The following is a 27,401-nucleotide window of genomic DNA, read 5'->3' as shown; positions in this document are numbered from 1 at the left end:
TTAGGCGCATACTCTCCCTCCATACGTCTCTCTGATTAAAGGCAACCTGTGACTGCAAGTTAAAGGCTGTGTGTATTGAGAAGTGAGGGACAACCTTTGACATTGCCTTCAGCGCCGATGCTTTCCAGGGCAAGGTGGCGAACACTTGTGGGGAAGCGATGTTCTGCACGGTTCGGCGGCAGCCTCAAAGTAAATGAAGTTCTCAGCGGCCTCAGATATTTCACGCTTTCACGAGGAGACATAAAAAAAAGAAAAAGAGAGACATCGAGCAGACGAGAATGATGCCATTGAGACCTCCATTTCTCAAACTATTTAACGACTCCGTGTCCGCACTGAGACGCAGCTGGACGCGTGCTGCTTTTTCCGTGGTTGAGGAGAAGGGGGAGGTGGGGGAGAAAAGTGAGAAAAACATCTTCCACCCCATGTGCCAGAAAACAGTGTAGAGAGAGAGAGAGAGAGAGAGAGAGAGAGAGAGAGAGAGCGAGAGAGAGAGAGAGAAGAGGAGCAGTATGTTTTATGACATGGGAGCATGCTGCAGTACAGCGTTCAAGATGTTGCTAACTGGGAGCAGATGAGAGGAGGAGACGCAACTGGAGCTCTGTGGACAGGACCCACTGGGAGACAAGCTGACCAACACACACACAAATATACACACACAGGGCTCGTATTGGACACTTGTGAGGACTGTCAATCAATTCCCTTAGTCCTAACCTTAAAGGACGGTTTATTACATTGGGATTTCTCTTGCAGATTTAGTAATTATTCCTGTCTGCATTAATAACACTGTACTTGGGGGCCTATGGGTTAACTGTTCATCTATCATAAAGGCAGAATTTGACCCAATGACTACAGTCAAGGTTCTGACTCAAAATGATTCAACAGACTAGACAAAGTGAAAAAAAGCAAATTGACTCAAATTCCCAGAAGAACCTATTCCATATTTTTCTCCTTCTCATCTTCCTCCCTGCATTTCTCTTGTTGTCTTGGTCCTCCTGTCCAACTTCTCTGAAATGCCATTAATCCTCTTTCTCATCCTTACTCTTCTTCAGTTTTATCTTTCATGTATTTTTATTTTCCCAAAAACTTTCCCGGCATCAGTTTGCTCATTTCTCAGAACAGGCCTGACAATGCGTTCCTGGCTTTTATCTGCACCGTACATAAACACACTCTGTGTTGTCTTGTATGTCTGGGGATGCTGTCATTATAGTATTGAAATATTATCTTGGAGCGAAGGAAACCAAAACTGTTTGCAGATGAGGACAATAAAAAGCGAACTGAATGGGATCCCGAACCTGTGCTCGGTATATAACACACTATGTATTGTGTTCACAGAAGCATGTCTAGGTTCGGATGGAGAGTACGCAGTTGGGCTGTCTACACTGTAGTGATGAAATCATTAATTTTGCATGGCAATAGTGTATTCACACTAAACGAAAAGTGTTTACATAGAATGCAAACAAATTTGCAGAGGGTGACGCAAATGTTCGCATCATTTGCATCTTTGCAGTTGAAGAATCTCAAAAATTTGAGTGGAAATGCGTTCAAACCACGATTAGCGTTGATATTCTCCTGTTGTTACTCATATTCTGACTGAGGGAAAAACTATTGTAGCAATCAGAGGGCACCATGAGCTCTACAATACTACCTTGTATTCGCACAGAGACCAAACGAAACTATGTGTATAAATGTATGTGTATTTGACATGGGTTGTCTATGCCACAAACAATAACATTGCTAGCATATTTATGCCTAGATCACATAGCTTAGCATAAATCTATGCGAACTCCATTCATGAAACAACAGCATTTTTAAAAGATGTTTGCCTGACGTCTTGTGGACAGAACAACAAAGCATGAATTCAGACTTAACAAGTTGGCATCAAAATGTATTTATTTTGGGATCCTTTTGATCCATTCTTTGCAATTAAATCATAGCAGAATCTGTTTGTTTTTGTAAACCAGCTGACCCGTGGCTCGCTATATACAGTGATTAAAGCTCTTGTGTGCCCCTCCGGATGATGTTATGAACCAAGACACAACGGCATTTGGTTTTCCAGCATATCTGGGACTTCCAAAACGTAAACAAAGCAGCAATACTGGTTATTTCGTCATTATTGTGGATGAAACCTTGGTATCTACATGGAGGGAATAAACATAACTGATCCCGCATATAAATTTGCTTAGCCTTTGGTGTGAACACAGCATCTCAGCACCGCATGGAAACATACATGACTTTGTAACAGCTATAACCATTAAATGGAAGTAGCATTTCATTCAGAGCTGAATAAAATACCACAAAGAATGCATCCGACACCGTCTCATTTTCTGTTTTCTTTACCTTCTGTTTAACTCTCCCACATGGGGCATTAGACATACTATTTAAATTTGATGTTATATTGAGTTTTCTGAAAACATCCTTTGGTGAAAACCGGTCCGTGCTGTGACAGAGAAAAAAGGAGGGACTCTTTTAGAGCTTGAGGTTGGATACATGCGGTGTTGTGGCTTTCTTATGGCGTCTGACTGTCAGTCAGAGCACCTGATCTGGGTCGCAACAACATGCGGGTCAGCCAGGCGTCCATCAGCCTCCCAGCGGGGTGGGACACGAGTGAGAAGAATAACTATACAGTGTTTTGCAGACGCTGTTCAGCATTAGCGCCTGGACTGAGTCTGGAGTCGTGCTGAAACCATTTGTCAATCAATCCACTAACACAAGTTTAATGTACAGCTTTTTTCTTTTTCTCTTCCTGCAAAATGGTCAGATTTTAACCTGTAAAAATAAATGTACTCAATTATGGACTTCTTGGTTAAACAAATAACCACGAGGTTGGTGGTTCGAACCCCTCTACAGCCAACATGCCGAGGTGTCCTTGAGCGAGACACCTAACCCCCAGTTGCTCCCCGGGCGCTTCTTAGCAGCCCACTGCTCCTCCAGGATGGGTCAAATGCAGAGAATTGTAATTTCCCCATTGTGGGACTAATAAAGGATTGATTATTATTATTAAGGAATGTGAACATGTCAACTTGGGATTTGGGAAATAGTAATATGTATCTTTCCCTAATATTCTCAACATGTATAGCCTATGTTTAATGACTGAACATACAAACAATTAGTTTTAGATTAAAACTTGGTTGTTGCAGTAGTAAATGAATATCACAAAACAGAGCAAAAGCTACAAGTAAAGAGAAACCCTATACTTTTACTCATGCTCACCTCCACCTTTCCTCCACTAACCTGTCGGCTGCCGTTTCCTCTGAACTCTATCCATCAGGCCTAACATCCTGACCCGTGATTCGTCCTCTCATCGATGGCACTTCCTCAAATCTGGCATTGCTCCCCACCGCCACATCCCCCCCCCACGGCCGTGCCTAACAACCCGTAACAGAGCCACAGCTAATTCCTTGTAAAAACTCTCTAGGAAGTAGCAATAACAGCTGTATGCTAATAGATAGCACATGGGTACGCGGCCCTGGCTGGTGACCGTTGACATGTGAGCGCGGCTAGGCAGGTACGAATGTTTTACACACAAAAGGTCTCTGTGTGGAGGGCTCTCTCATCCTGGGTTGATACGAATCAGCTGGTATCGCCATGCCTTGGCGTCGGCAGATTAGCCGCCTAATCAAATCTGGAGCTGTATCCACGTAAAGGCCCTGCAGGCGAGGTAAAAGAGCATGGTGAGGGACGGAAAGAAAGATGAAGGGGTAGCGAAGCCACCCTTGTTTTCCAGGCATCCCGTACTCTTCTCGGTTTTCGTGTGTTTGTGTTCATTAGGGCATAATAGGGATCCTAGAAAAACAGATCACTGAGCTTGACTAAATAAACCTGCCTGTACATTCCTGGCATTGGCCTCTCATTAAAAGAGCCCCCCCGGCCCTGTCACCGGCCCACTCGTTTTTCAGCTGGCGGTGCTGGAATCGGTGTGGTGGTAACTGCTCTGCCCAGGGGGGGAAGACTCTGCCGTGTGTGTTCTGCCTCGGGAGACGCTTCTGCGGGGGCCAGCTGGGATTTGACACTCACGCCCACCCTCCCTGAGCCTTGAACCAAACACATCCTGCAAGCGTGTATACACACACAAACTCACCTACCTCCATACGCGCCGGCGGAAACAGCCGGCCGTCATAATTGGCACTTTCATCACTGTCAATATTAGTCTGGCTGAGGGAGGGGGTGGGGGGCTAATACGGCTGAAAGTTGTTTTTTCATGTGCAAATCGTAAAAAAATAGTTTGAGGCGAGGAAGAGCATGGAGGAGAAAGACAGAGGGGAGAGTTTTAAAGAGCCTGATTTATATCCCCGCCCTAGGAATGGATCATTTCAGCCATAATTAAGAGTGATACAGTTACTATCGCACAGAGACGCCATTCAGAGGCAGCAGCCATCTGCTTGTGTTTTACACCCACGGCCCTGTGATTTACACCGGGGCTGGCTGGTACGATATCAAGTGCCCTGGAGGGCAGATGGAGACAGAGAGAGATTTTTTAATACTTTGTTCTTGAAGCCCACATGCTGCCTTTGGTTTGAGACACGATGTCAGAAAAACAGTCAAGAGCCTCCAACACGTCGGCATGTTACAGGGAAAGCTCTCCCTCCAAAACGAGGTGCTGGAACTGATCTATTGTTGACCGAGTGTTCCAGCAGCAGCGTTTAAGGCCCAGGTGCTCAAAACGTGAACCAACACGCGAGAGCAGGGGTCGTGAGGTTGAGGTTTGTGAACACATGCAGATGTCAATCGCTCAACTTGAAGGGTACGGCGCTGTCCATCTAAACCGGACACACTGCAGCTTACGGTAACTCACAACAAAGAGGATCCATGGATTGTGACTCCAAATTTCTTTGATGTTTTGACGGACGGATTCCCATACTTTGTTCCTATGGATTTCAATAATCTCACAGCAATGAAATGTTCAAAATAAATCTTTGTTGTGGTTTGTTGGTTCTAGTTGATAAAATGCCAGCGCACCATGAGTCGCATCCCTCTGCCTCAGCTGTTTCTGACAGTGCTGTTGGCCGGCAGTAAAGGAAGCAGTAGCCGAATATTTTCCATTGTTTGGTGTCGAACTGTTTGGCTGACCTCGTCCTGCAGACTGAGCAGCATAGGGAGGTGATGGGAGTACAGAGCAACAGAGGAAGCAAATGATAAAAGAGTGAAAAGGCATTGTTGGCACTGCACTAGTGAGTTATATTTAATTGTAACAGATGGGGCCCTAACAGTTTTTAAGGCATTCTTATGGTTTTGAATTAAATTCTTATTGGGGAAAATTTTCCACCAATGACCTCATCGTTTTTTTTTTCTACATTTAATCATAGTAATATCTGATCTAATCTAATTAAAGCAGTGTTTTGCTGGCTTCTCTGGTTGTCCAATACTACTTCAATGAAGCAAAAACTGAGAAGTCAAACCACTGAAGGTTGCAGGATGGTCAGCTAGGGGTTGTGGTTAGGACTCTGGGATCGACTCTGGGGCTGAAGAGTCGTCCCGTGGCAGTCACAGCGGCCATTGCTTCTGTTAAGTCAAAGGAGAAAAAGTGCAGGCAAATCAAAGATGTTGATCAAAGTCCAAATGGAAATCCTTTAGTTCTTATAAGAATTATTCAGCAGATCTGAAACCATCAGGATCCATCAAATTTAGAGGAGATTGGACACTTCTCTAAATGTGACGGCATACTTAAAGGGACAGGTCACCCCAAAGTCAAATATTCACATTTACCTTAAGTGCTATTTTTCAATCTAGATTGTTTTGGCATGAGTTACCTAGTTTTAAAGATATCAACTGTAGAAATGTGTCTGCCTTCTCTCCAATATAATGAGACTAGATGGCACTCAGCTTGTGCTCAAAGCGCCCAAAAAATATATTTGAAAAACCCAACAGCGATGTCTCTTTCCAGAAATCCTTACCCATTTACTCAAGATAATCCTCAGACACACAGTGTGCAGATTCACGTAGGAACCTTTTTCTTTCTACTCACCTACACCTGCCAACTGTGACTTCAGCAAGCTCAGTGGTGCTAGGTGAGCTAGCAGTATCGGTTAGCTATAAACTATAAACACGAGCCTTTAGTAGATGAACAATATGGATTTTGGGATATGACATTAGCCTTTGTGTACCTGGCATACAGTCCTGTCTTCTGCCGTCACCTCTCCTCACCTTGAGGAGAGGTGACGGCGTCTTGATCGATTACTTTTCCGCGCCCTTCGCGCTTCAATGGATTGACCCTCGCCACGCCAAATACCTCCACTGTAAGCGCAATCAAAATAATAAAATCTCTGACACAGGCATGCTTTCATGGCAACCACCGCGATCATTTGCTGGTGCATTACACCTTGATGTCGACAGAGACAAAAGACACCCCGACGTAGCAGAGCAGGAGAGCGGGGTCGTGATGGATTGGGACAGTTTGTCTTCGGGACGGTGGCAGCGTGAGAGTGTGTTTCGAGTGTGTGTCCGCCATCATGTGTCTATGTGGGAGTGTGTGCGTGGATTGCTGGTGAAGTGTGATGAACTCGTTGTCACGCCTTACCCGTCTGTCTTTCTATATGCGTATAACTGTATTGTTTTCATTCGAGAGATTAATCATGACATCACTAGCACAGACGTTCAAAAACCACATGTTGATCCTGATCCTTTTGGGAACCCCCTCGTCTTTTCACAACCCTTGACACTGAGAGGTATTAAATATTTGAAAGTACTGTAAATGTGTGTGTGTGTGTTGTGTTGGGAGAGGACTTCAAACTGAGCTGTTGTTTCTGGCAGAGCCCAAATAAGCATGACGACAGCGCATTAAAGAAAGGAGCCCCGTCCAGCTCTCCTTCTGTCCCACCGTCTGGCTCAGACACCTGCAGGGGCCTGATGGACGGCCAGTCATGCATTTGAAAATCAGAATGTGTAAATTCGTTTTGTAGCCGTCTGTGTCTGGATAAAGAGACCATCGGGGCCAGCAGCCTAGAAGACGAGACAAAGCCCGGGTAGAAGCGCCGTACTATTTTGAGTACGGCACGATAATCGCATTAATTTAATGCTGGCGCTGCACAAACAAGTAATACACGCTGTTAGTGTGATGACATCAGTGAGAATACGAGCCAAGGATTGTGTTTGTTTTTTAAGACAATACTGTGGTCCTCCACAAAAAAGGGCTTGTACTTAACATTTGCTGAATGCTGAAATGAATAAAGGCTGTAATCTAACGAATGGGAGCCAATCTCACCTTCATGTGGGGTCGGGCCAGTAGTTTGAGAAGCTCTTTGATTTCCCCGTTGGCTGATTTCCCCTCCAGCTCCTCGGACAGCTAAAGGGGAGAAGACACAAATGCATTTACAATCGGATATATCAGGAAAGGCTATTAAACACACTGATAGGAAATAATAAATCCCATTATCTTGTGTCTATGATTATTGTCCTGTTTTACCAAATCGTATTTCAACTACTGACGCAAGTTCAAAACTGATTATATTACATGTGAAGATCAGATTTAGATTCTAGTGGTGGGTTTTTTCTAACTCTCCTGACCCAAACATTTCTAGTTTCTCCAGTGCGTTGTGAAGTCCAAAACTAAAATCCGTCAAGACGCCATAACTGTATTTATGTTGCAGAAACTGATGCGTTATATTCATTGAAAAAAGGCTGACTGAATGGAAAATCTGACTTGTTTAATATGCTGAATAACTGTATTCAAATTGGGGATTTTGATCACGGTTTTCAATTTTTTTAGGTTGGGGGCTGAGCTTTTCTTGGATATAAGTAGAGGGGGGGGGCTCAAGAAAAAAAAAAGTTGGTAACCACTGCTCTAAAGCACGTGTAAATAGTACAGTTATATACTCAAGGGTACTGGCCTATCATACAGGAGAGACGACATTGTGTTAAATTAGGTGCATCTTAATGGAAGGCATGAGGGCTAGAGTTCACACTTGTTGCCATTCGTCTCTTGATTTAATTTACAACTCAGGGGGATCATTTTTCAATAAAAGTCTCAAGAGCAGTCCGTTCCTCTCTGAGACAATGGGAGCCGTGAGACCATCTTCGAGCAACGAGACCGCGCTGGACTACGTTCCTGATGAATGTCTGGGAGCTCCGAGACGAGGGACTCCGATTCTAAAAGCCCCGGGCCACGCTCCTCAGATTTATGGATGATCCTCCTGGACGTGGTGCGAGTGTGGAGTGGAGAGGAGAGGAGAGGAGAGGAGAGGAGAGAGGAGAGGAGAAGAGAGCAGCCGCACACAAAGACCTGCTTGTGCCGAGGCTGTGGATCGGGAGCTGTCTGTCTGCTGTACAAAGGGGGTAGTGGAGCTGGCGGGCTGGGGTGTGAAGGGAGAGCTAACAGCCATCACACACACATGCAGCGTCATGTTTCCTCTGGTGTGTATGTGTGGTGTGTGTGTGTGTGTGTGTGTGTGTGTGTGTGTGTGTGTTTTGGACCACATGTATGTGAAATGTGCATTTTAAACATGAAGACGTCATGGTTATCCGTGTGTCTTTATATTTCCGGAGCACTTTGCAGTCACTTTTGCAATAACAAACAGAATATTTCTAATAATGAAATGTAGAGCTGAAATGATTAGTGACTTATTTAATCTGCGACTACTTTGTTAATCAATTCTAGTTTTTTTTTTTTAAGCAAACCTGCATACATTTATCATTAAAAGTAAAATAAAAGCTTTGATACGAGTCTGAATGTCAGTGACATGGGGCTCTAGGAAATTGTGATGGGCATTTTTCACTTGATATTATATTTTATAGTATAAACAATAATCAAGAAAATAATATAGATTAATTGACAGTAATAAATAATCTTTAGTTGTGGTCCTAATAAAGTTAAAATCGAAGGAGCTCTCAGGACATGTTTATCATTAAATAAATAATTAACAGCAATACATCTGGTATTTCATTTTTGGATAATACATACAAAACTGAATTAATAATGTATTTTTTCCAACCATTATGGCCCTTTTTTCATTATCCGAATTGGGGGTAAAAGGATGGACGACGTCACAACGAAAAAGCACTTTTAATAACAAAAGAAAAACTACAAATAAAATAATAAAGAAGAGTAAGAATGCAAACTGCTGTCATCTATTCCAATAAGAGATTTTACAGCTACAAATCTCATCACAGTGGATGAAAATATAAGAACAAAAAAGATTAGTTCTTTAACTTCTTTAATGCTACATGGCTATCAACACTTATTGTGTACCTCAACTTTAAAACGAAGCACTAAGTAGTGCAGCAGGGCAGCGTGAAGAGACACATGGATCACTTTGGTGCCTCTGTTGTCGTCACCAAACAGATAGGCCAAACGGGGGAAGTCTCTCCTAAATGCAGTGTTCTGCATTAAGGATGACAATGACAGAGGTTTGTTTGACGAACGACCCCCGGCGGTGCAGGAATAAAGCAACATAGGTGAGGTGGAGGTAAAGGCAGGGGGGCCCGAGGGTTAGAGTGAGGTCAGGGAGGACGCTATGTCACTTTACCCCAAAACAGGAGGGGTCTCTTTTTATTTTTTTCCATTAGGTTTGACTCAACCCCCATCCCCCGAGGGGAGAGAGACAGCGCTAAAAAATAGTCAGGGCGGTCAAGGTTACTCTAGCTGAACCTCGGTCAACCCTGCATTTTCTCACTTTCTCAAATATACAAAATAAGGGAGTCTGAAAGTGTGTAAGGTCGGGGGAAGTGTGAGAAAAGGGAGGAGTGGGGATAAACGGGGTCAGGGTCTTTAGAGAGGGGAACATCTCTTGCTCTGATGCGCCGCCATCCATCAACTCGTCGACAGCCAGCAAAAGGGAGGGGAGATAAAGACGGATGGAGAACTGTAAATTTCCAGTCCCTCATATTGTCCTATTAAAGCACAGAGTACCATAACTCAGCGTGGAGGACGGATGGGACATGTTTGACAACACGCTCTGCTCTCTGCCTTTCATGCTTCCATGTCAGAGTCATACTTTCCATGCTCAGACTTTCAGGGAGAATGAGGGAGGGGTGTAAATAAAAAAATAAAAAGAAGAATGATGGCAGCCTCCTTTGAGACTGTGTTTATTTCATTTGTTAAATGTCACGGCAGGCACTGCGCTGTTTGGATAAGTTTGATCCCAGCATGTCAGTTTATAGCTCTCCGTTGACCCTGAACGGCTACGGGCTCGCCGCCTTGATGTATCGCTGCCGATGTGTCAAGCTGACCTTATGTCAAAGCGCTTTTATTAAAACATAATAAAACTACTAACCTTTAATTTAGAAATATCGGCTACCAGCCATCCATTTCACATGGATAAATGCACCTTGGCTGGCTTTATTGTTCACCTGAACACATCGGTTGACCACAGTAGGCGTTTTACCTGAAATCATTCTCATACAGCATTTTGATTTGATTTTATGAGGTCATGCACACAAGATGTTTTCCTTTTATTTAATTTTTATAGGTTTCAATGAAAGTTTAAAAGTGCCACGGTCTAAATACTGGATTTCACACTCCTAGAAAACTTCAATTAAATAGGAAATAATGAATAGAAGAATTTCTCTCATGCAAATAATCCAATTTTGGAAGAGAAAAAAAGGTTCTAAAACTGACTTCACTCCACATTTATTTTTTCGGGGGTTATTCTTGAAATACATGCAGTGCATCAGTGTAACTATTTAAGGTGCAATTGCTCAACTTATCGTATTTTACTAACTTTACGTACTTAAAGTATTTTATAAACAGACATGGGACAACAGATACATATTACGAATCCAGTTTAGGAATAGCAATGCCACTCTTCAGGTACAGGGAGACTAAATCATTAAGAGGTGTTGTGCTCTGAAGGTTATTCCTTAACCAGGGCCAATAGATAAGAGAAAGCTGTTTTACCAGGTACATGCTGGACCTACCAAAGACCTGTGGAGCCATAATTAGCTGTACAGAAAAAAAACTGACATGGATGAAGCCCCATCCTACTCTCAGTCTGTCTGTCTGTCCCAATACTAGTTGTAGGTAAGGACTGCAGACCAGTGCCCTCTGATGGCACCCAGTGGTCTCCCCGAGTAACAGCAGATGTACGGGTGAGAATAAAGATGTTGGGAAGTCTGCCAAAAAAAAAAAAAAAAAGAGTCTTCCAGTGGAGAGGGATACAAGTCATCCACCAGGACATGCAGTCTCAAGTTCAAGCGATGGACACTGATCTGGAACAAGAGGCTGGCACGTTGAAGTGGCGTGAGAAGCCTTTTTGTCTTTACAGGGTTGATGGAGACTGATTGGATCGACAGAGCTGGTTCACGTGTGAGGCTGATTTTGCCCCTTTTGATTAATGTAACGTGGGTCCTCACATTCCACAACGCAGCTTCTATTTCAGTCTTAATGAGGGCTTGAGAGAAACTGGCTGTGCGGTAATAAACGTGTATGTACGTCCATAAAACCTGTGTCTTTATGTGTGTGATACACTACTTAGTCCCCGGGCCCGGTATCGATCGTGTTCCAGGCGGAGTTGGCGGTGCTCGTTTGTTTGAGCAGTGGCAGTCACATGCTGTGCGTGCTAGACAGTGCAGCCCGGGGGCAGACTGGGGTTGAAGTGTCGTTTTATGTTAGGCAATAAATTAGGCCTCCATTACCCGAAACCCGAGACCCAAATGAATTTCATCTAACTGTAGATCTCTCCCCGTTGCACCTCAGCCCACAGCCACCACTTCAATGGCGTTCATTTGGAGCGGTGACACGGGTGAAAAACAATCCGCTTTAAAAATACACTGCAATGCTCAGAGTTGAGAGCTTTTCTTTTACTTTTCTTTTTTTTACCCAGCCAAGGGAAGGGGGACTCAGGATTGCGGTGTGCTGCTAGACGCTTTGATACACCATCTCTGGGATTTATTCCGATACCTGATAATCCCAAAGAGACGCTTTTGCGGGGCATTCACCAGGAAGCATGAATTTGAAAGTCTGTAATTTGACAAAAAGAATGAGTGAGAAGATAACGGGGAGGGGAGATGGGGGGGGTCTCTTTAGTAGCATGTGGCCTCTTGCCACGACCTGGGCAGGCAGAGCAAAGACGAAGGATAGAGAAACAGAAGTGATCCTTCAAACTTTGTTGGAATCTAGTGGAATTCTTGTTTTGGTGTTATCTGGTTAGCCAGGACTGATAGCAGGGTATGAACACAAAGAAAAGCAGAAAAAGAAAGGTATTTGGGTGCCTTAAGATTCAAGCTAGGCCCTCCTGGTTTGGTTAGGGGTCCTGGGTGGTTTGGGACTCCAGTCATCTGTATTGTCGTTCGGGAAACCTTCCAGGATGGAACGTCCTGGCTCCTCTGCCGACACTTGTGGCCTGAAAAAACCGCTCTAGACCACAATGCGGCCTCTCTATTTCGTGACAGCCTCGGGACACTCTGGACTCCCTCCGCCTCGGTCTTTACCCCAACCGACTGCGCAAACGTCAGACCCTCTTTTCCCTCGTCTCTCCCCTTGACTCGGTACTAATTAGCATGATGTATGGCCGCGGGCTCGTTGGAAGGGGTGGAATAGTCGGAGGCACTTTGATTACAATAAACAGAGCTGGGGATTTCAAACAAAACCACACACCAGTAAAAAGGGCTTTTCCTCTTCTCCATTCCCTGTGCCAGGATGGTTCTTGGGTTTACACAGGTGTGTGTGTGTGTGTGTGTGTGTGTGTGTGTGTGTGTGTGTGTGTGTGTGTGTGTGTGTGTGTGTGAGCAGGCACTTGCATGCTTATGTGCACAAGTGGCTTCCAATAAATATTGCAGATGAACAACACTGTAACAAATGGCGGGACACCGGAGGTTTACTCAATAAATCAGACTAAATATCTTTCACAGCTTGACGGAGAGCGGCAGGGCCAACGGAAGAAACTCCTCATCAAGTGGTGCTGTTGTTGCAATTATTGTCTGTGTGATGACTTCTCATTAACAGGTTAAATAATGAAGAGGGACCGCACGCCATGAGTGATGCTCCCTCTCTCTGGATGGGAATATTATATGTGCTCTCTCTTCCCCCTGACTTGTGTTTATATGATGCAACTCCAAAATCATCTGTAGTCTCTCTGCTGCTGTCCATCTGTCACGGGTGCCCATCCATCTTTGGCTTTGCTCTGAACGAGTCCCATCCGGTTTCTGCCAAAGGGAAATTATCCGTCTCTGCTTGCAGGATCAGATTTTCAATTTACGTGGTGCATGGCTTGATGTATGGCTAAAGAGTGGGCGGCAGGGTTGGTGGTGGGTGTAGACGTTATTGCAACAGTGAGTGAGTCTAGAAAGGGGCCGTTCTTAGTTTACTTCAGGGCAAGAGGAGAAAGAGGACATTGCCAAGGCTACTGCACGCAAGCGGCAATGATGCACTTATGATCTGAAGCCCAATCTGCATAACATCTATCTGTTGCACTGCCAACTAAGACAAACTGCCTTTCTGCTAACACACAGTCTCTCTAGATTTGGATATAAGGAAATCACATTTGCTTGCTTTTCAAACACAAACAGTAAGACAGGACATGCAAGACAGGGAAGACATGATGTGTGTGTAGGCGGGTGACAAATTAAAGGAAAAACCTTTAGATAAAGGAGTAGAGGAACATTACAAATGTGTGGTGTCCTCCATACAGGACTCAAGCACTTACAGAATGGTTTGATGAGTATGAACAGGGCTGTCAGGTTGCCATTGGCAACCATTTTGAGAAATTGGCAACCAATTCTTTGCCTTTGGTTGCAATCAGGGGCAACCATAACTATAAACTTTATAGTTTTCTATACACACTTTTCTATCACATTTTCATTATTAAGCTGACATATTACTGCATAGTATAATAATGAATTACTTGCAATAAAAGGTGACTAAAAATAGCAACCATCAATTTTTTGTTTTATGAGAACAAAAGTTGATACCTTGATGCCAGCATGGACCCCAATTTAAAACGTTAGTGTTGAGACCTGAAAACCTAAATTCAACACCTAAAGATGTTTTTTTTCTAAAGAATGATGTTCATCCCTCCAGTAGAGTCCCAGAGAACAAGACTTTGTGTATTTCTTTTACCTTTTATTTGTCACCCATCTGTATGTGCAACCAAATAAATGGTAGCCTTCCTCCCCCCCCAAAAATAACTTACTTCATGGACCAGAGCTGCAGCGCTGTGCAGAACGGGGACTGGTTTGCTCTCTTCGTAGTGGTGCAGCTGTTCATGGATCTGAAAGGACAGATTGTGTTCATCAGTAAGAGAGAGAGTGAGAGGAAGGAGGTCAATGTCAGGCTGCAGAGGCCACGGTGAGGCCTCTCTGAGCAAACACACCGCCACGCATGTGAGCAAAGTGTGCACACTAAACCCCATGAGCACTGTTACAAGCACACATGTATGAAAACATGTACAGCCTCCATCCCCACCATGTCCGACTCTCGCACGCTCGCAGTACATCAAAACGGCGGGCAAATTGCAGCAAAAGCCCACACGCCCCCCTTTTTTACACATGACTGAGCACAAAAGAGTGTTTCTAAGTATTGCAGCTCGCTTAGCCACTGTACAAACAATCCAGTTTTCCACTGTGCATCTGATATGCCCCAGTGGCCTGGTAGGTATTCCAAATCATTTCAACAGTCTGGCTAAATTGGCTTAACATTTCCTTATCAGCCTCAACACGGCGACTGCACAATGTTGAGAGACAAAGCTGCATGTCTGGAGACTATGCTAAAATGGAAAGTAGGCCCCACTCGTGTTTGCTCATTTACACACACAGAAACACTTCATCACTCCAAATAAAACGATATGTGGAGTAGAGATGGAATGAATCCATTTTTTAAGAGTAGCCATGCAGGAATGTGTTGACAGCCTACAGGCTGCTGTCTGGTCTAATCAGAGAACAACAGACAGGGACAACTGTCCGCCCAGGCAGCCACTACCGAGTCTCTCCACAGCCCAGCATGGTGGAGGGGGACCTCGGCCACGGGTCTGACTGATAGCTGTGCCCCTGGAGCCTCTAGCTGGATGGCCCACAAAAGCATTCCAGCGCAATTGTGGAACAGAAGGCCCTCCGGCTGGGGAGAGAGTGACAGAGAAGCTCCAGGGCCAACGGGATGTGTGTGAAGGGCCAAATCCACACATCCTGGTGCGACACACACACACACACGCACGCGCACACGCACACACAGAGTTGTATTCATTTGCGACAGAAAATCTCTCAGTAGGACAGAAAGACAAGAAAGAAAAGCAGTTGTTTGCTGTCACATTGTGAGCAGCTGCAGATGCTGTGTGCAATTAAACATCTGTTTTGGGATTGTTAGACATGATATTTCCTCCTCCCTACACAACTAGATGTCACTCTACAGTAGCAGTTCTATTGATACTGTAAGATGGCAATCACAGGATGTGATCTGTCCCATCTAATGACTCTGTTGATTCATTTCTGGATTCTCATTCGTTATTTTGTTTATAAAATAGCAGGAAATGTGTTGATCAGTGTTTCTCAAAGCCCTGACGTGTTCAAAGGTCTTGTTGTATCCTAATTCAAAGACAGAGCAGTAAAAACACCAGGTAATATTTACATTAGGATGCTAGGATCGGAGAGTTTTATGTTCTTTTTTATTTTTGAAAGAAATACTGAAACCGATTAATTGATTATCAAACTAATCGGCGATTAATTAAATAGTTTATAACTAATCTATTAATTGATTAACCGTTGCAGTTATAATTTTGGCCCTAGGCTAGACATTTCAGTGAAGTTCTGATTCGCAAAAAGACACAAAGTGTTTAGATAAGTTCATTTGAATCTTTGTCTGTCATCTGTCTTTGATATCCACCAGAGTCCATGATGTCATTTACAACGTAACACTAATGTCAGCATTCCAAGGGCACTTTTATGACTTTCTGGTGAGAAAAATGCGACATAACTATGTGTTAAATGTCTTCGAATATGCACGCCCCTCTCTGCCTGTCAAGACTGCAGCTCAACTGTTGGCCTTAAACCCTTGCAGCCTTTTCAGCTCGACTTATCCACACAGTCTCCCGTGATAAATCATGACCCGTTAGGCCTGCGTCTGGGCCAACAGAGCAGCCATGTTGCAAGGTCAGCTTAGAGGTTCAAATCCCTGCGTAAAGCCGACATTACTCGGCTATAAAACATGGTGCATTAGGCGCGTCGTGGAGGTAATCTGCTGAAGGCCTGAGGGAGACGGATGGCCGCTCGGCTCGGCTGTAGAGCGCGGAAAGCTGCGACTTGAGGACCTCAGACGGGATGTGAAGTTAGAAAAACGGCGTTGGAAAGAGCAAGCTGTACAGTGGCTTTGCAATGGCCTGGAGAGGTGCAGGAACTTGCATGAGAGTAGCCTTCGAGGCTAAGGATGGAGATAAAAAATTAGTACAAGCTTGGAGTGCAGCTGTTACAAACTCAAGTTGACTCAACTGTTAAACTGATGTCTGTGCGTTCCATGTTTCGTGCCATCAGATTTAAGAGAGCCACTCTGGGGCAATTTCTGGAAATTTTTCATCCTCATCTGTTTCATTTCACATAGCCACGTCACATTTGACTCACTGCTGTTCAAGAAGTCTCAGCGACTCCACCCCATCCTCCTTTTCCTCTGTCTGTTCTTCTACAGAAGAAAGCCATAAAAAAGCCAGGCAGGCAGCTCCGGTTACTTCATCTGTCCTGATCATCTTTGTAAGAAAACAGATGAAATAAATGAGAGAGGTTGCCAGTGTCTTCTGTGCTCCAACATACCACAGTCCTAGTGACATCTGCTTAGGTAGTTGCTGCTCCACCACCTCAACTTACTTAGTTACTGTGGAATTTTCTCCTCCTGCTCGCTGAGCAAACGCGAGATTGAAATGCTTTTTATTTACAGTTCAGGACACTTTCCAAGTGCCTGTCCATGACGCAGTGATGTATTTTAAAGTCATTACTCTGCTTTGTGCATAGCGCGTTCTCTGTCCCTTTGGTGAGGCAGCAGTGCTCCTGGCAAACGAGTGAAGTGGCCTGGCCTTAAAAAAAAATGTAAAAAATAAAAACACAGTGAGAGACAGTGTGCTACAGCCAAGGAGGGCTTAGCTCAAACCAGAGTGGGACTCCTGGACACACAACTGAATCAAAGACTGGGATTTTGAAGCTTCTCCGATGAGATATGTGGTGCTACTTCTATGCAAAATAAGGCTATAGAGTCTGGATCAGAGTGCTCAAAAATTAAGGGGGGAAAGCTCGCTGAAGTGGAGGCTGAGAAAAGATGAATGAATGTGCACCTTCACTGAAAGCTTTAAAAAAAAAAAAAAAAAAAAAAAAAAAAAAAAAAACATCCTACAAAAGGAGCAGTGTGTGTCCTGTCTCCACAGAGGCCTCCGACTAAGTTGTGTTTGCTTCCAGAAATACCCCGCGGGCTTAAAATACACACAGGAGAAAAAAGTGAGGAAAAACACTAACACGGGTAAGAAATTGATACGAAAAAATTCCAACTAGGATGGACTGGAGCAAAAACATCACATCCATCTTCATCTTCCTCAGACAAGAGCTCCAACCACTGCTAAGGATCAATGTTGAGGTTAAGGGTCAGACACCTTGGAGACCTCTAAAGAATCCTTTATAATTTAGCAATACAAATTGTATTTATGTTCTCTTCATGATCAAAGAACAATGACCGCCTCGAGCCTCGATTGTCATCATGGAGGTAAAGCTGAGGGAAAAAAGCCTTACAAACGCTGATCCAGACACACTTCAGCAAGCAATGTCTGGCGCAGAGTGAGAGGGAGAGAGCGTGCAAGTGAGCGAAGGCTTGATAGATGGAGAGGTGGGCTGATGGAGGGAGAAAGAGAGGTCTGGAGATCACAGGGCTGGATAGTGTTTCGGTTTCTGAGTCCTGAGCTCAAGGCCTCTGGTTAATGTCCACCGGCCGGAAAACTTCAGGTCGGACCGGTTGGGGTTGACGATCTTTCTCCCGCTCCTGTTTCTACATCTACCCACCGGAGCGGATCCGGTATCAGGCCTGCGTTAATCCACAAGGGTCCGATCACTCGGTCTGATCCAGAACACCTTGTCAAGGCACCATGGCTTGGTAGACCAGACCGAGTCAGGGAGACGGGAAGGGGGGCATTACAGACGGACGTGCAGGGTTGCAACTAGAATAGCTGTGAAATGATATGTTTACTCATGAAGCAGAAGGAGAAAAATGTGTTTTTTGTTCTGGTACAGTAGGTCCGTTTACAAAGTGCTGGCTTTAGACCTGGCATGATGGCATTAGGTCCTGGACATTGTGTTGTGGTTCATGAACAAGCCAGAAGATGACAGTACCATTCTCCATCAGGCTGCTGAGGGTACAACCAGCAAGTTTACACAGACCAAAAATAAATTCAACCCAGTGTCATCGAGGAGCAGATATTAGAAACGACAGCATCCACTCAGCAATGCCATTAGTGGTAACTAAGTTTACACAAAGGGTAGCACTTTGAACAATCTTTCATCGTGGATCTACCATTCCAAATAACTTAATATTCTTATATGGTGGTTGATCTACCAAATGTAGAAGGAAGGTCTGCCAAGGCTTTCAGACATTTCTTTATGTGAACAGCAATTTCTCCAGGGCAAGACTTAATGATCTGGTTGATATATCTCCCTTGGACAGAAATGAGTTTAACTTTTTATAATCATTGACTACATGCACACTAATGTTCTAGTATTATTCCAATATATGACAATATTCTGAATTTGATATGGGTCATATAAACACCATATTCAGTTTGGATATTCCAAATAAGGCCTTCTTTTAAATGTACAGTGGGGGAAATAATTATTTGATCCCTTGCCGATTTTGTAAGTTTGCCCACTGAAAAAGAAATGAACGATCTATAATTGTTATGGTAGGTTTATTTTAACATTGAGAGACAGAATATCAAAAAAAAAATCCAGAAAATCACATTATATAAAAGTTATAAATTGATTTGCATTTGATCGAATGAAATAAGTATTTGACCACATTACCTTCTCCCAAGCATTCTCTGAATCATTCAGTTGTTCATTGGCAAACTTCAGACGGGCCTGTACATGTGCCTTCTTGAGCAGGGGGACCTTGCAGGCGCTGCAGGATTTTAATCCATTACGGCGTAGTGTGTTACCAATGGTTTTCTTGGTGACTGTGGTCCCAGCTGTCTTGAGATCATTAACAAGTTCCTCCCGTGTAGTTCTGGGCTGATCCCTAACCTTTCTCATGATCATCGATACCCCACGAGGCGAGATCTTGCGTGGAGCCCCAGACCGAGGGCGATTGATGGTCATTTTGTGTTTCTTCCATTTCCGAATAATCGCACCAACAGTTGTCTCCTTCTCACCAAGCTGCTTTCCGATGGTCTTGTAGCCCATTCCAGCCTTGTGCAGGTCTACAATCTTTGCCCCGACGTCCTTAGACAGCTCTTTGGTCTTGCCCATGGTGGAGAAGTTGGAATCTGATTGATTGATTCTGTGGACAGGTGTCTTTTATACAGGTAATGAATTGAGACAGATGTCTTTCATACAGGTAACAAGTTGAGATTCAGAGTACTTTCTTAAAGTGAAAGGACTAATCTAACCGATATGTGGGAGCCAGAATTCTTGCTGGTTGGTAGGGGCTCAAATACTTATTTCACTCAATGAAATGCAAATCAATTTATAACTTTTATATAATGTGATTTTCTGGATTATTTTTTTTATATTCTGTCTCTCACTGTTAAAATAAACCTACCATAACAATTATAGATCGTTCATTTCTTTGTCAGTGGGCAAACTTACAAAATCGGCAAGGGATCAAATAATTATTTCCCCCACTGTATGTGAGATATGCAAATACCATGCAGGTCTTAGGAGCATTCTCTAGACATATACAGTGCATTGGGAATATGCATCTCATTTCGGGTTTTCTTGCCGGTTTATGGGCAGCACTGTAGGTTGTTAAAGATGCACGCCCGAAATGAAAGGTCACATTTCTGATTGGAAGGAGAAACGCCTACTTTTTGTACATTATTAAAGACTTTGATAAACAGGTTTCTAGTTGTAAGCAAAAAGAAAAATCGCAATGCAAATCTTTTCAAGAAGGTGGTTGAGGTAATGAAAGACGGTGTTGGCATGGTACAAAAAAGCACCCCTGCACCACCAGTGTTAAACCTTAAACAAACCCTTTTTTGAATTATAATATCTGCACCGCTGCACGTAAACCGGAATATAAGTGGAATCTTTTGCCTTGTAAACAGCTTAGTAGAACTATTGGGCCTCATGCAAGATCGACGCCTCGTACACATTTGTCCTTAAGTGGCTTGAACCAGTGATTTAGAAGAACTTGCTGCACTCACCAATTTTACTGCTAATTTACAAATTACATGAACGCAGGCTCATTTACGCAACATCATGTTTAGGCTGGTCATTTACACAGTTGAAGTTAGGTGCGTTTGCCGAGTTTGACGTGGCACATTTGTACGAGCCCACCGTACGAAAAAAAAGTAATAGAAAGTTAAGATAAGCATACGAAAATGTTTTTGCGTGAGGTCCATTGTCTTTTTAGAACTTAATATTTTGTGCATGTAAACAAAGTGAATGATTGTATGAGACAATTAAAACCTTTATTGTCCTGGACTGGGGTCCTGAGCCACAACAGTGCATTGAGGGTCTTGAGGACACTGGGTCATAAGCTGATTAATGGGGATATATGCCAATAACTGGTTTTGTGTATTCTCACATTGCTGAGCAGATATTTCACACAAACCCTTTACTTGACCAAGACCCCATACAGAGCGGTCTGGTGCCTGAGCTCGCCTCTCATTTGTTGTGGAAAAGGCCTGGAGAATGTGACAGCTAATTAAGAACTAGCAGTAGATCCAATGGACGAAAGAGAGGGAGAGGGAGAGTGAGAGAGAGAGAGACCAGTGCAGCTGGCCAACAGCCATGACAGCCACATCATTTAGATAGGGGATACATTTCCTCCTTGCTTGGAGAAAGGAGCAGAGAGGCCCCTGACACCACCTCCGTAGACGCCAGGTATTCTGTCAGGCCAGGACAGAGCAGGACACAGTCACACTTGTGTACATACTAAGACATTCTTGAGACACAGCTTAAAATTCCCACTGCAAGATGTCTGTTGTGTTTCAGCCTCTAACCTTGCACAGTACAAAAACATCACCAAGGGAAGTGGCATCTATCAATCATGCAACTCATTCATGTGATGTATAGCAGCATTTGGGTTAGAAAACAGGATTCTGAATTACTGAGGGCACAAAGCGAAGACAAATGCATTTACCTTAATGAATCAGATCAATTTGAGTACCTTTGAGGAAGTCACTTCAACATATTCATTTGTGATTACTACCTTAAAAAGCTCCAGGTGAGCCCATGATGTCTTCAGGCAGTTCTTGGGCCAGGTGGGAGCCATAAAAACACTATATGGCACCATGAACCTAACTTTCCATATTTTGTGAATCGTTCCTATGCTCCACGTCCTATTAAGGTTGTCTTCGTATAGTAGACCTTCTGGTTTCACTTTGTGACCTTTTTTTTTGCTAAGGAATACAAATTTGAGGTCAACCGAAGTGACCTGGAATAATGGTTGTGGAATCGCTCCAGAGGTTTACCTTGATTACCAATACAGACATCTGACGGATAGTAATGGGTAATGGTTGATCTGCAGGCCTCTCCTCGTTTTCACTGTACCCTCCCCAGTGTTGTAGAAATGGTCCAAATCAATGACTTTAAAGTTAATTCAGTACTCAGTGGGCCATACTCTAGCCTGTCTTCTGCACTAAGGTGTTTTCCTCCTCCTTTCCCCTGTCCATTACATTACATTACAGTCATTTAGCAGACGCTTTTATCCAAAGCGACTTACAGGAAGTGTATTCAACATAGGTATTCAAGAGAACTACTAGTCACCAGAAGTCATAAGTGCATCTCCTTTCTTAAACAAGCATCTAAAAGCATAAACCAGAGTATAGTGCAGAGGCAAATTACTACGAAAACAATAATTGCAACAAACTAATACGAATACAATAGGTGCTACAAACTAATACGAATAGGATAAGTGCAATAAACAAAACAAATACAATAAGTGCAGCGAACTGATACAAATACAATAAGTGCAACAACTAATACGAATGCAATAAGTGCTACGAGGAAGGCTCAGGGTAGTGCTTCTTGAAGAGGTGAGTTTTCAGCCTGTCCCTATCACAACCTTGCCTTTGGCTCCGTCCATCGACTGTTCATCGACCTCTTCTGGCTCAATTCAGAGGAGCTTGTTTGTGGACATTGAGCATGATCTTTGGACTTCATGGTGTAGTCGTTCATTAAACTCCTAGAAAAATATTTGGAAGGTAGCCTAAGCGCGGAGTATAAAATTGCAAGGAAGGGGGGTTTATTTTAGATTCAACTGAGGTTTTCAAACTGTAAATAACCACCCGGCTTGTGTCAGAAACAATATTTTTTAGAAACAAACGGCAAGATGTAACCAAAATCTGCACAATGTTCTTTAATTTACAATCACTACCGTAAAAAAATAAGAATACAAGAGCCTGCTCTGAGTTGACTGGTAGGCTACATGAATATGAGAGTTATCTGTTTTTAGGGATGGAAGCTCCCTTGTCCAAAGCAGCCTGCAGGTATTTGCTTAACTCCCCGCAAGGGTTCCTGTTCCCCCAAAATAATAAATACAGACATCAGAGGCGACCAGTGCGCAGGACGTGCTGACCACAGACAGTACACGAGTGAATCTCTGAGGTGGTATAGGTTTACAGGCTGAGTCCTGAACCAGACTATTAGCTAGGTTTTATAGCTGCGCACAGGGTGTGGGGCTTAAATGACTCACAGAGAGCTATTCCAGCAGGGTGAGGGGTTTAGAACAATTTCCTTTTTGTGATCTTCCTTGGTAATGGGGACCTGGAGCATGGTATGTTTTTAGGTGCGGAAAGGATAAGATAAATGCCCAAAGGGCAAGTCTATGGTTGTCGTCAAGGAGTAGAGTTGACAGACATTACAGGGTGAGTCATAAAACTTGGAGGGCTACCTAGAGTGCGATCCAGTTATTCATGGGATACCAAGTCTGGCACTCAAGGAATACAGTCCAGTTTGTCTGAAAATTAGCTCATTTCTACCCCAAAATAGCTGAAACTTTCCACTTGGGCACAAGTGTCAGCTGCGGCACCTTTACATGTCATTAAAGGCCTGCAGCGCTGAAGAACAAACTGGCAAGCCTGCATCAATGTTGCTGTATAACAATGTTGCAAGTGCCAAGCCTATTAGCAACTAACAGGAGCAGCATTTAAGGGGAAAACTGACTGACCACAAAATGAGGGATCTTGGGGCCTGGCTAAAGGCCTGCTGACAGAAACTTGGTCTTTAAAGAGAGCCCCACCTGAGGCAGGTGGAAATTGAATATTGTATTATATTTCCTGTGGCTTTCTGTGGAGCTGGAACTTGGCAGCGGAACAGTGAGTGTGGTGGAATTTATAGAAAGCACACTTGAGTAACTCCCTTTAATTGAAAAGAGGGGAACTGTCTGCGTCGTTTTAGCTATGCTAGCTAAACACGCCAGCGCTCGCATTACATGTCAGCTCTGATGCAGCACCGATGAAAAGTCTGCAAAATGAGGCGAACTCGCAAGCCCCTGGGCCCCGCTGAAAGATGATATTAGAAAATATTTGTTTCATCTCTGTGACATAATAGGATTAAGAGGGAGGTAAAAGGCTGTCCCAACCATCTGATGAGGGCAGGTGAGGGGAGACAGAATGAACTTAAGTCTGGTTTAGGTCTTCATGTAGGTCTTCTTCCTTGTGTCTCTTTCCATCTTTGACACCTCTTCCACTGGTCCTCCTCTCTCCCCCCGGACAGACTGACCAGTAACTGATGCTTCATAATTACCCAGGTGAGGCTTGAGCGTTTCCATATGAGAGACCTGGGTTGCCGAGTATGTCAGATTAACATGATGTGTGTGTTTTCTCTTTGCCGTTTAGCCATTCCCAAAGTATCCCCTTCACAGCCTTGTGGAATAAAAGGTGGAATCAGTGGAGATTTGGCGGCGGGGCTTTAGAGGAAGGGGACAATTAAGGTTTTATTAATGGTGTGCCACTGACGTTAGCCATGTTCACCTGAAGCTGGTCTCTGCTGTAAGGCGAGATGGTTGTTCTGTACTTCTGTGTGTTTCAATGTCTGCCTGTCTGTCCATTTGGCTCACGGGCTGACAGGCTGGCTCACGTCTCCGTACCAAGTAGAAAGCAGAGGAAACACATAGTTCTGCTTGTCTGGACCAGGGCAGTTTCCACTTATGCCTCCGCGTTAACATTAAGAGACGCTAAAAGCAGCTCGGTTTCTCTCCATTGAATTAAACAGAAGAGAAAGAAAAAAAGGGTCAAAACATGCTCAATCAATGTGGTGAAGAAATAATATGGTTCTTTGATGTTTCACTGACGTACTTGATCCTTTTGTGACTGTGATTGGCGAGACATGACTGTTACTGTATTGTATTTGCGGTATTCATTCTGCCACGGTAGCAACAGTGAATTAGGTCACATTAACTTTGACGTTAACTAATACTTACTGAATTGCAGGGCCCCAAAGCGAGAGCCACTCACCATCTTGCTGGCACACAAACAAAGTGGTGTTTAAATTTTGGAATGGCTTTTAGGGAGTTGATCACTGACCATTCAACCCTTCTTTCATGCATACACAACACGCACCTGACATTTAAGCTTCTGACAATCATTAAACTCAATTTGTTGGGCTTCCCTTTGAAAGATGTTTAAACCAAACCAAAAAAGATGGACAAACTGCTTCCAAGATCTTATAGCCTTTGGCGACTGGTATGGTTGGTATCCACCCATCCATCGGCACCCGGGGGCTATGCAAAGTAACCCAGACACTTCCTCTCTTTACCTTCCTTCTCCAGCTCCACCTGAGGGCTTCTAAGGCGTTGCTAGGTCAGATGGGATATCTAATCCCTGACAATCTTAGGCCTGGTTTTTGGTCTCCCCGCATGTGTTTGTGCCTGGAAAACCCTCAGGGAGGCATCACATTAAGACACTTGAACATCCTCATCTGGTTCTTCTCAATTGAAAAGAGCAGTGGTGCAGCTCTTTAACGTATAGGTGAGCCAAAAACAAAAAACTATTTTGGTTGCTTGAATTAACTACTTAAAAATCAAAGACTGGTTGGTAGAATGAGAGTTTGCCCTCCATGTTAAGCTCCCTCTAAGCTCTAACTCTATATGCTCTTTTTGTCTTTTATGATCGTTTTTGTGTACAATCAAGATTAGGAAAATGATCCACTAGTTTCAAAAGCACTGACACGTTATCCCCTTTGAGTAACTCTCACCAGTTTAGCCAGGTATAATCAGGGGTGGTTAGAGGGCTAGGTGAATTGAGTGCTCCACCCTTGCGCCTGGCTAAATATCACAGAAACATAATGCCACCTTCATTAGCATCACTCTATCTGCCCCACACTAAGCAGTGTTTTCTTTGGGGCCGGCGAGAATGAGAGCCTGAACATGGGCAGGCCCTGCCCATCATTATCCATGTTCAAGAGGCCTTATTCTTTGGCCATCCATAACAATCCAGGCATCAAATGAAACCCGTCTGGTTTCCTCAAGACCCAACATCGGGGTTTTGCTTTAGCGTCTGAGGTATGCCATAATTCAGGCACATTTACACGCTCACATTGGTGCATTACAACCCTGGACCCTGAACAAACATGCTTACATAGAAAAAGAGTTCTTCAAAAAGGGAGGGGATGAAAATGATGTCAATTTTTCTCTCTCAATCGTCTCTGTGAAATAATGATTCTGGCTGGAGAGAAAGAGAGACCACCAAAGGGGGAATATATCATGCCAGCACATAAGAAAAGTGTTGGAGACCATAAACAAAGGGTATAGTCAAATGTAGTTACAACAATTAGAGACGTTTTCTTTGTAAATTGAGAAATAAAGTACTCTCAGTAACATCAGTGAACAAGAGGAAGGGATGAAGCAGTGGTTACATGTATATGCTGGTTGAATAGTTACAATACAAACAAGCTGATTTAAAGCACAAAAGCCCTACTGTTCCCTTTCCAGTAGCAGGAGAAGAGGAAGAAGTCCTTCTTCCTGGCTGCCGATTGCAGAGGATCCCAAGTGAAAATAAGGTTAGGGCAGACAGACAGACAGAATGTGTTACATTCATTACCTCCGCCTGTCTGCTAGCATATAAAGATATGAAGTGTGCTCATCCTCTCCCCAAACTCTGCAGTTATCCAGTTTAACAGGCAGTAACCGGACCACAGGCCCATTCCCTCTGGCAGAGTGGGAGTTAGAAGATCTGGGTGGGTAGGCTGTTGGAATGACAATAAACTTAGCAATATATGAATGAGACCGCACGGAAGGAGGTTGAATGAAGCGGGATCGTGCAAAGGTGCAAGGGTGTGTTTTTTATGTGAATAGGAGAGGTCGGATCAGGGGTGGGGGTCGCGGGATACAGAGTTTGGATTCTGTCCCGTAACAGTGGGTAGCGTAGACTGAGACGCAGATTTATGGGGATTCCACATCCAGGGTTGAAATATATATTGTCTGTCTGAAATGGGACTGTTATAACTTCTTATATTTCATTTTTAAGAAGTATTTATTATAGAACTTATTATTACAGCGAGACAAATGATATCCACTTATCTTGCCTCCCGATAAGAATGTCATCTCTGAACATATTCAGGAGCCTTTGGTTAAAAGTGATCAGATTCTGTGGTGAGATTGCTAGCTAAATGTAATTATTCATGCTTATTACACAGTTCCTTAAAATAACAACATTTTAGAATAACATGCTGGTTAAAGGATTTGCAAGAATGTGATGGATTTTCTACAGTAGTAGAAATATAAATCACTAGTTTGATGATATGCATTTATAAAGTGAAGTACCCCAACCGTGAGGGATATAAACTTGCTCTTCAACAGCAGTGCCCTGGCAATAACGTAAAATATAAAAATCTGAATAACATCTTAACTGAACCACCCTGCAAACACACAGATCTAAAAGAAAGAAGTGTCTTGTTCTTGTTTTACCTTGACCAGCGATTTGAGGCTTCTCTCCCCAAACATATCCTGGAGGAAGGTGTTGTCCTCGGGGCGGCTGACATGGGGCTGCAGCTGGGAGGGCAGAGCCGCTAGCAGCTCATACAAACCTGCAGATGTTGGGGGGAAGAGGAAACATAGAGTCAGCATGGCAGTGGGAGGAATTAGTGCATGCATGCACAGTCACACGCAAAAAAAAAAACATGCATTGAAACAGATGTGCCTACATCTGTAGTTTAATAATACATACCAGAGCATAACTGCTGTATGTGTGCATACATATATGCAGTCAAGACAAGACAATGCATGCATTTGTAAACATTCATATAAATGCCTACACTTGGGCTTTTATAGGCTCACACACACACACGTCATTTTCTTCCATGGATCTTTTTCTTTTTGGGATAGTCCAAAACACACAAAAAACGCATTTGCCCCTGAA

At 43.6% G+C, this 27,401-nt stretch overlaps 1 protein-coding gene across 2 annotated transcripts in view; it reads right to left on the bottom strand.

Moving 5' to 3' along the window:
• The window catches only part of mpp7a (MAGUK p55 scaffold protein 7a), a 127,923-nt gene that overhangs the window by 57,974 nt on the left and 42,548 nt on the right, over positions 1 to 27,401 (bottom strand). For both annotated transcript variants that reach the window (XM_054622687.1, XM_054622688.1), the window contains exons 3-5: positions 26,951 to 27,069; positions 14,061 to 14,138; positions 7,199 to 7,279 (exon numbers count right to left, since the gene is read on the bottom strand). In XM_054622687.1, coding sequence (XP_054478662.1) covers positions 7,199 to 7,279; positions 14,061 to 14,138; positions 26,951 to 27,069 — 278 coding nt within the window. The remainder of the gene's footprint in view (positions 1 to 7,198; positions 7,280 to 14,060; positions 14,139 to 26,950; positions 27,070 to 27,401) is intronic.

Source organism: Anoplopoma fimbria, chromosome 21 (genome assembly GCF_027596085.1).
Source record: "Anoplopoma fimbria isolate UVic2021 breed Golden Eagle Sablefish chromosome 21, Afim_UVic_2022, whole genome shotgun sequence".
Taxonomy (NCBI): domain Eukaryota; kingdom Metazoa; phylum Chordata; class Actinopteri; order Perciformes; family Anoplopomatidae; genus Anoplopoma; species Anoplopoma fimbria.
The sequence above is the reverse complement of the archived record's forward strand: the minus strand, read 5'-3'. Positions and strand labels throughout refer to the sequence as shown.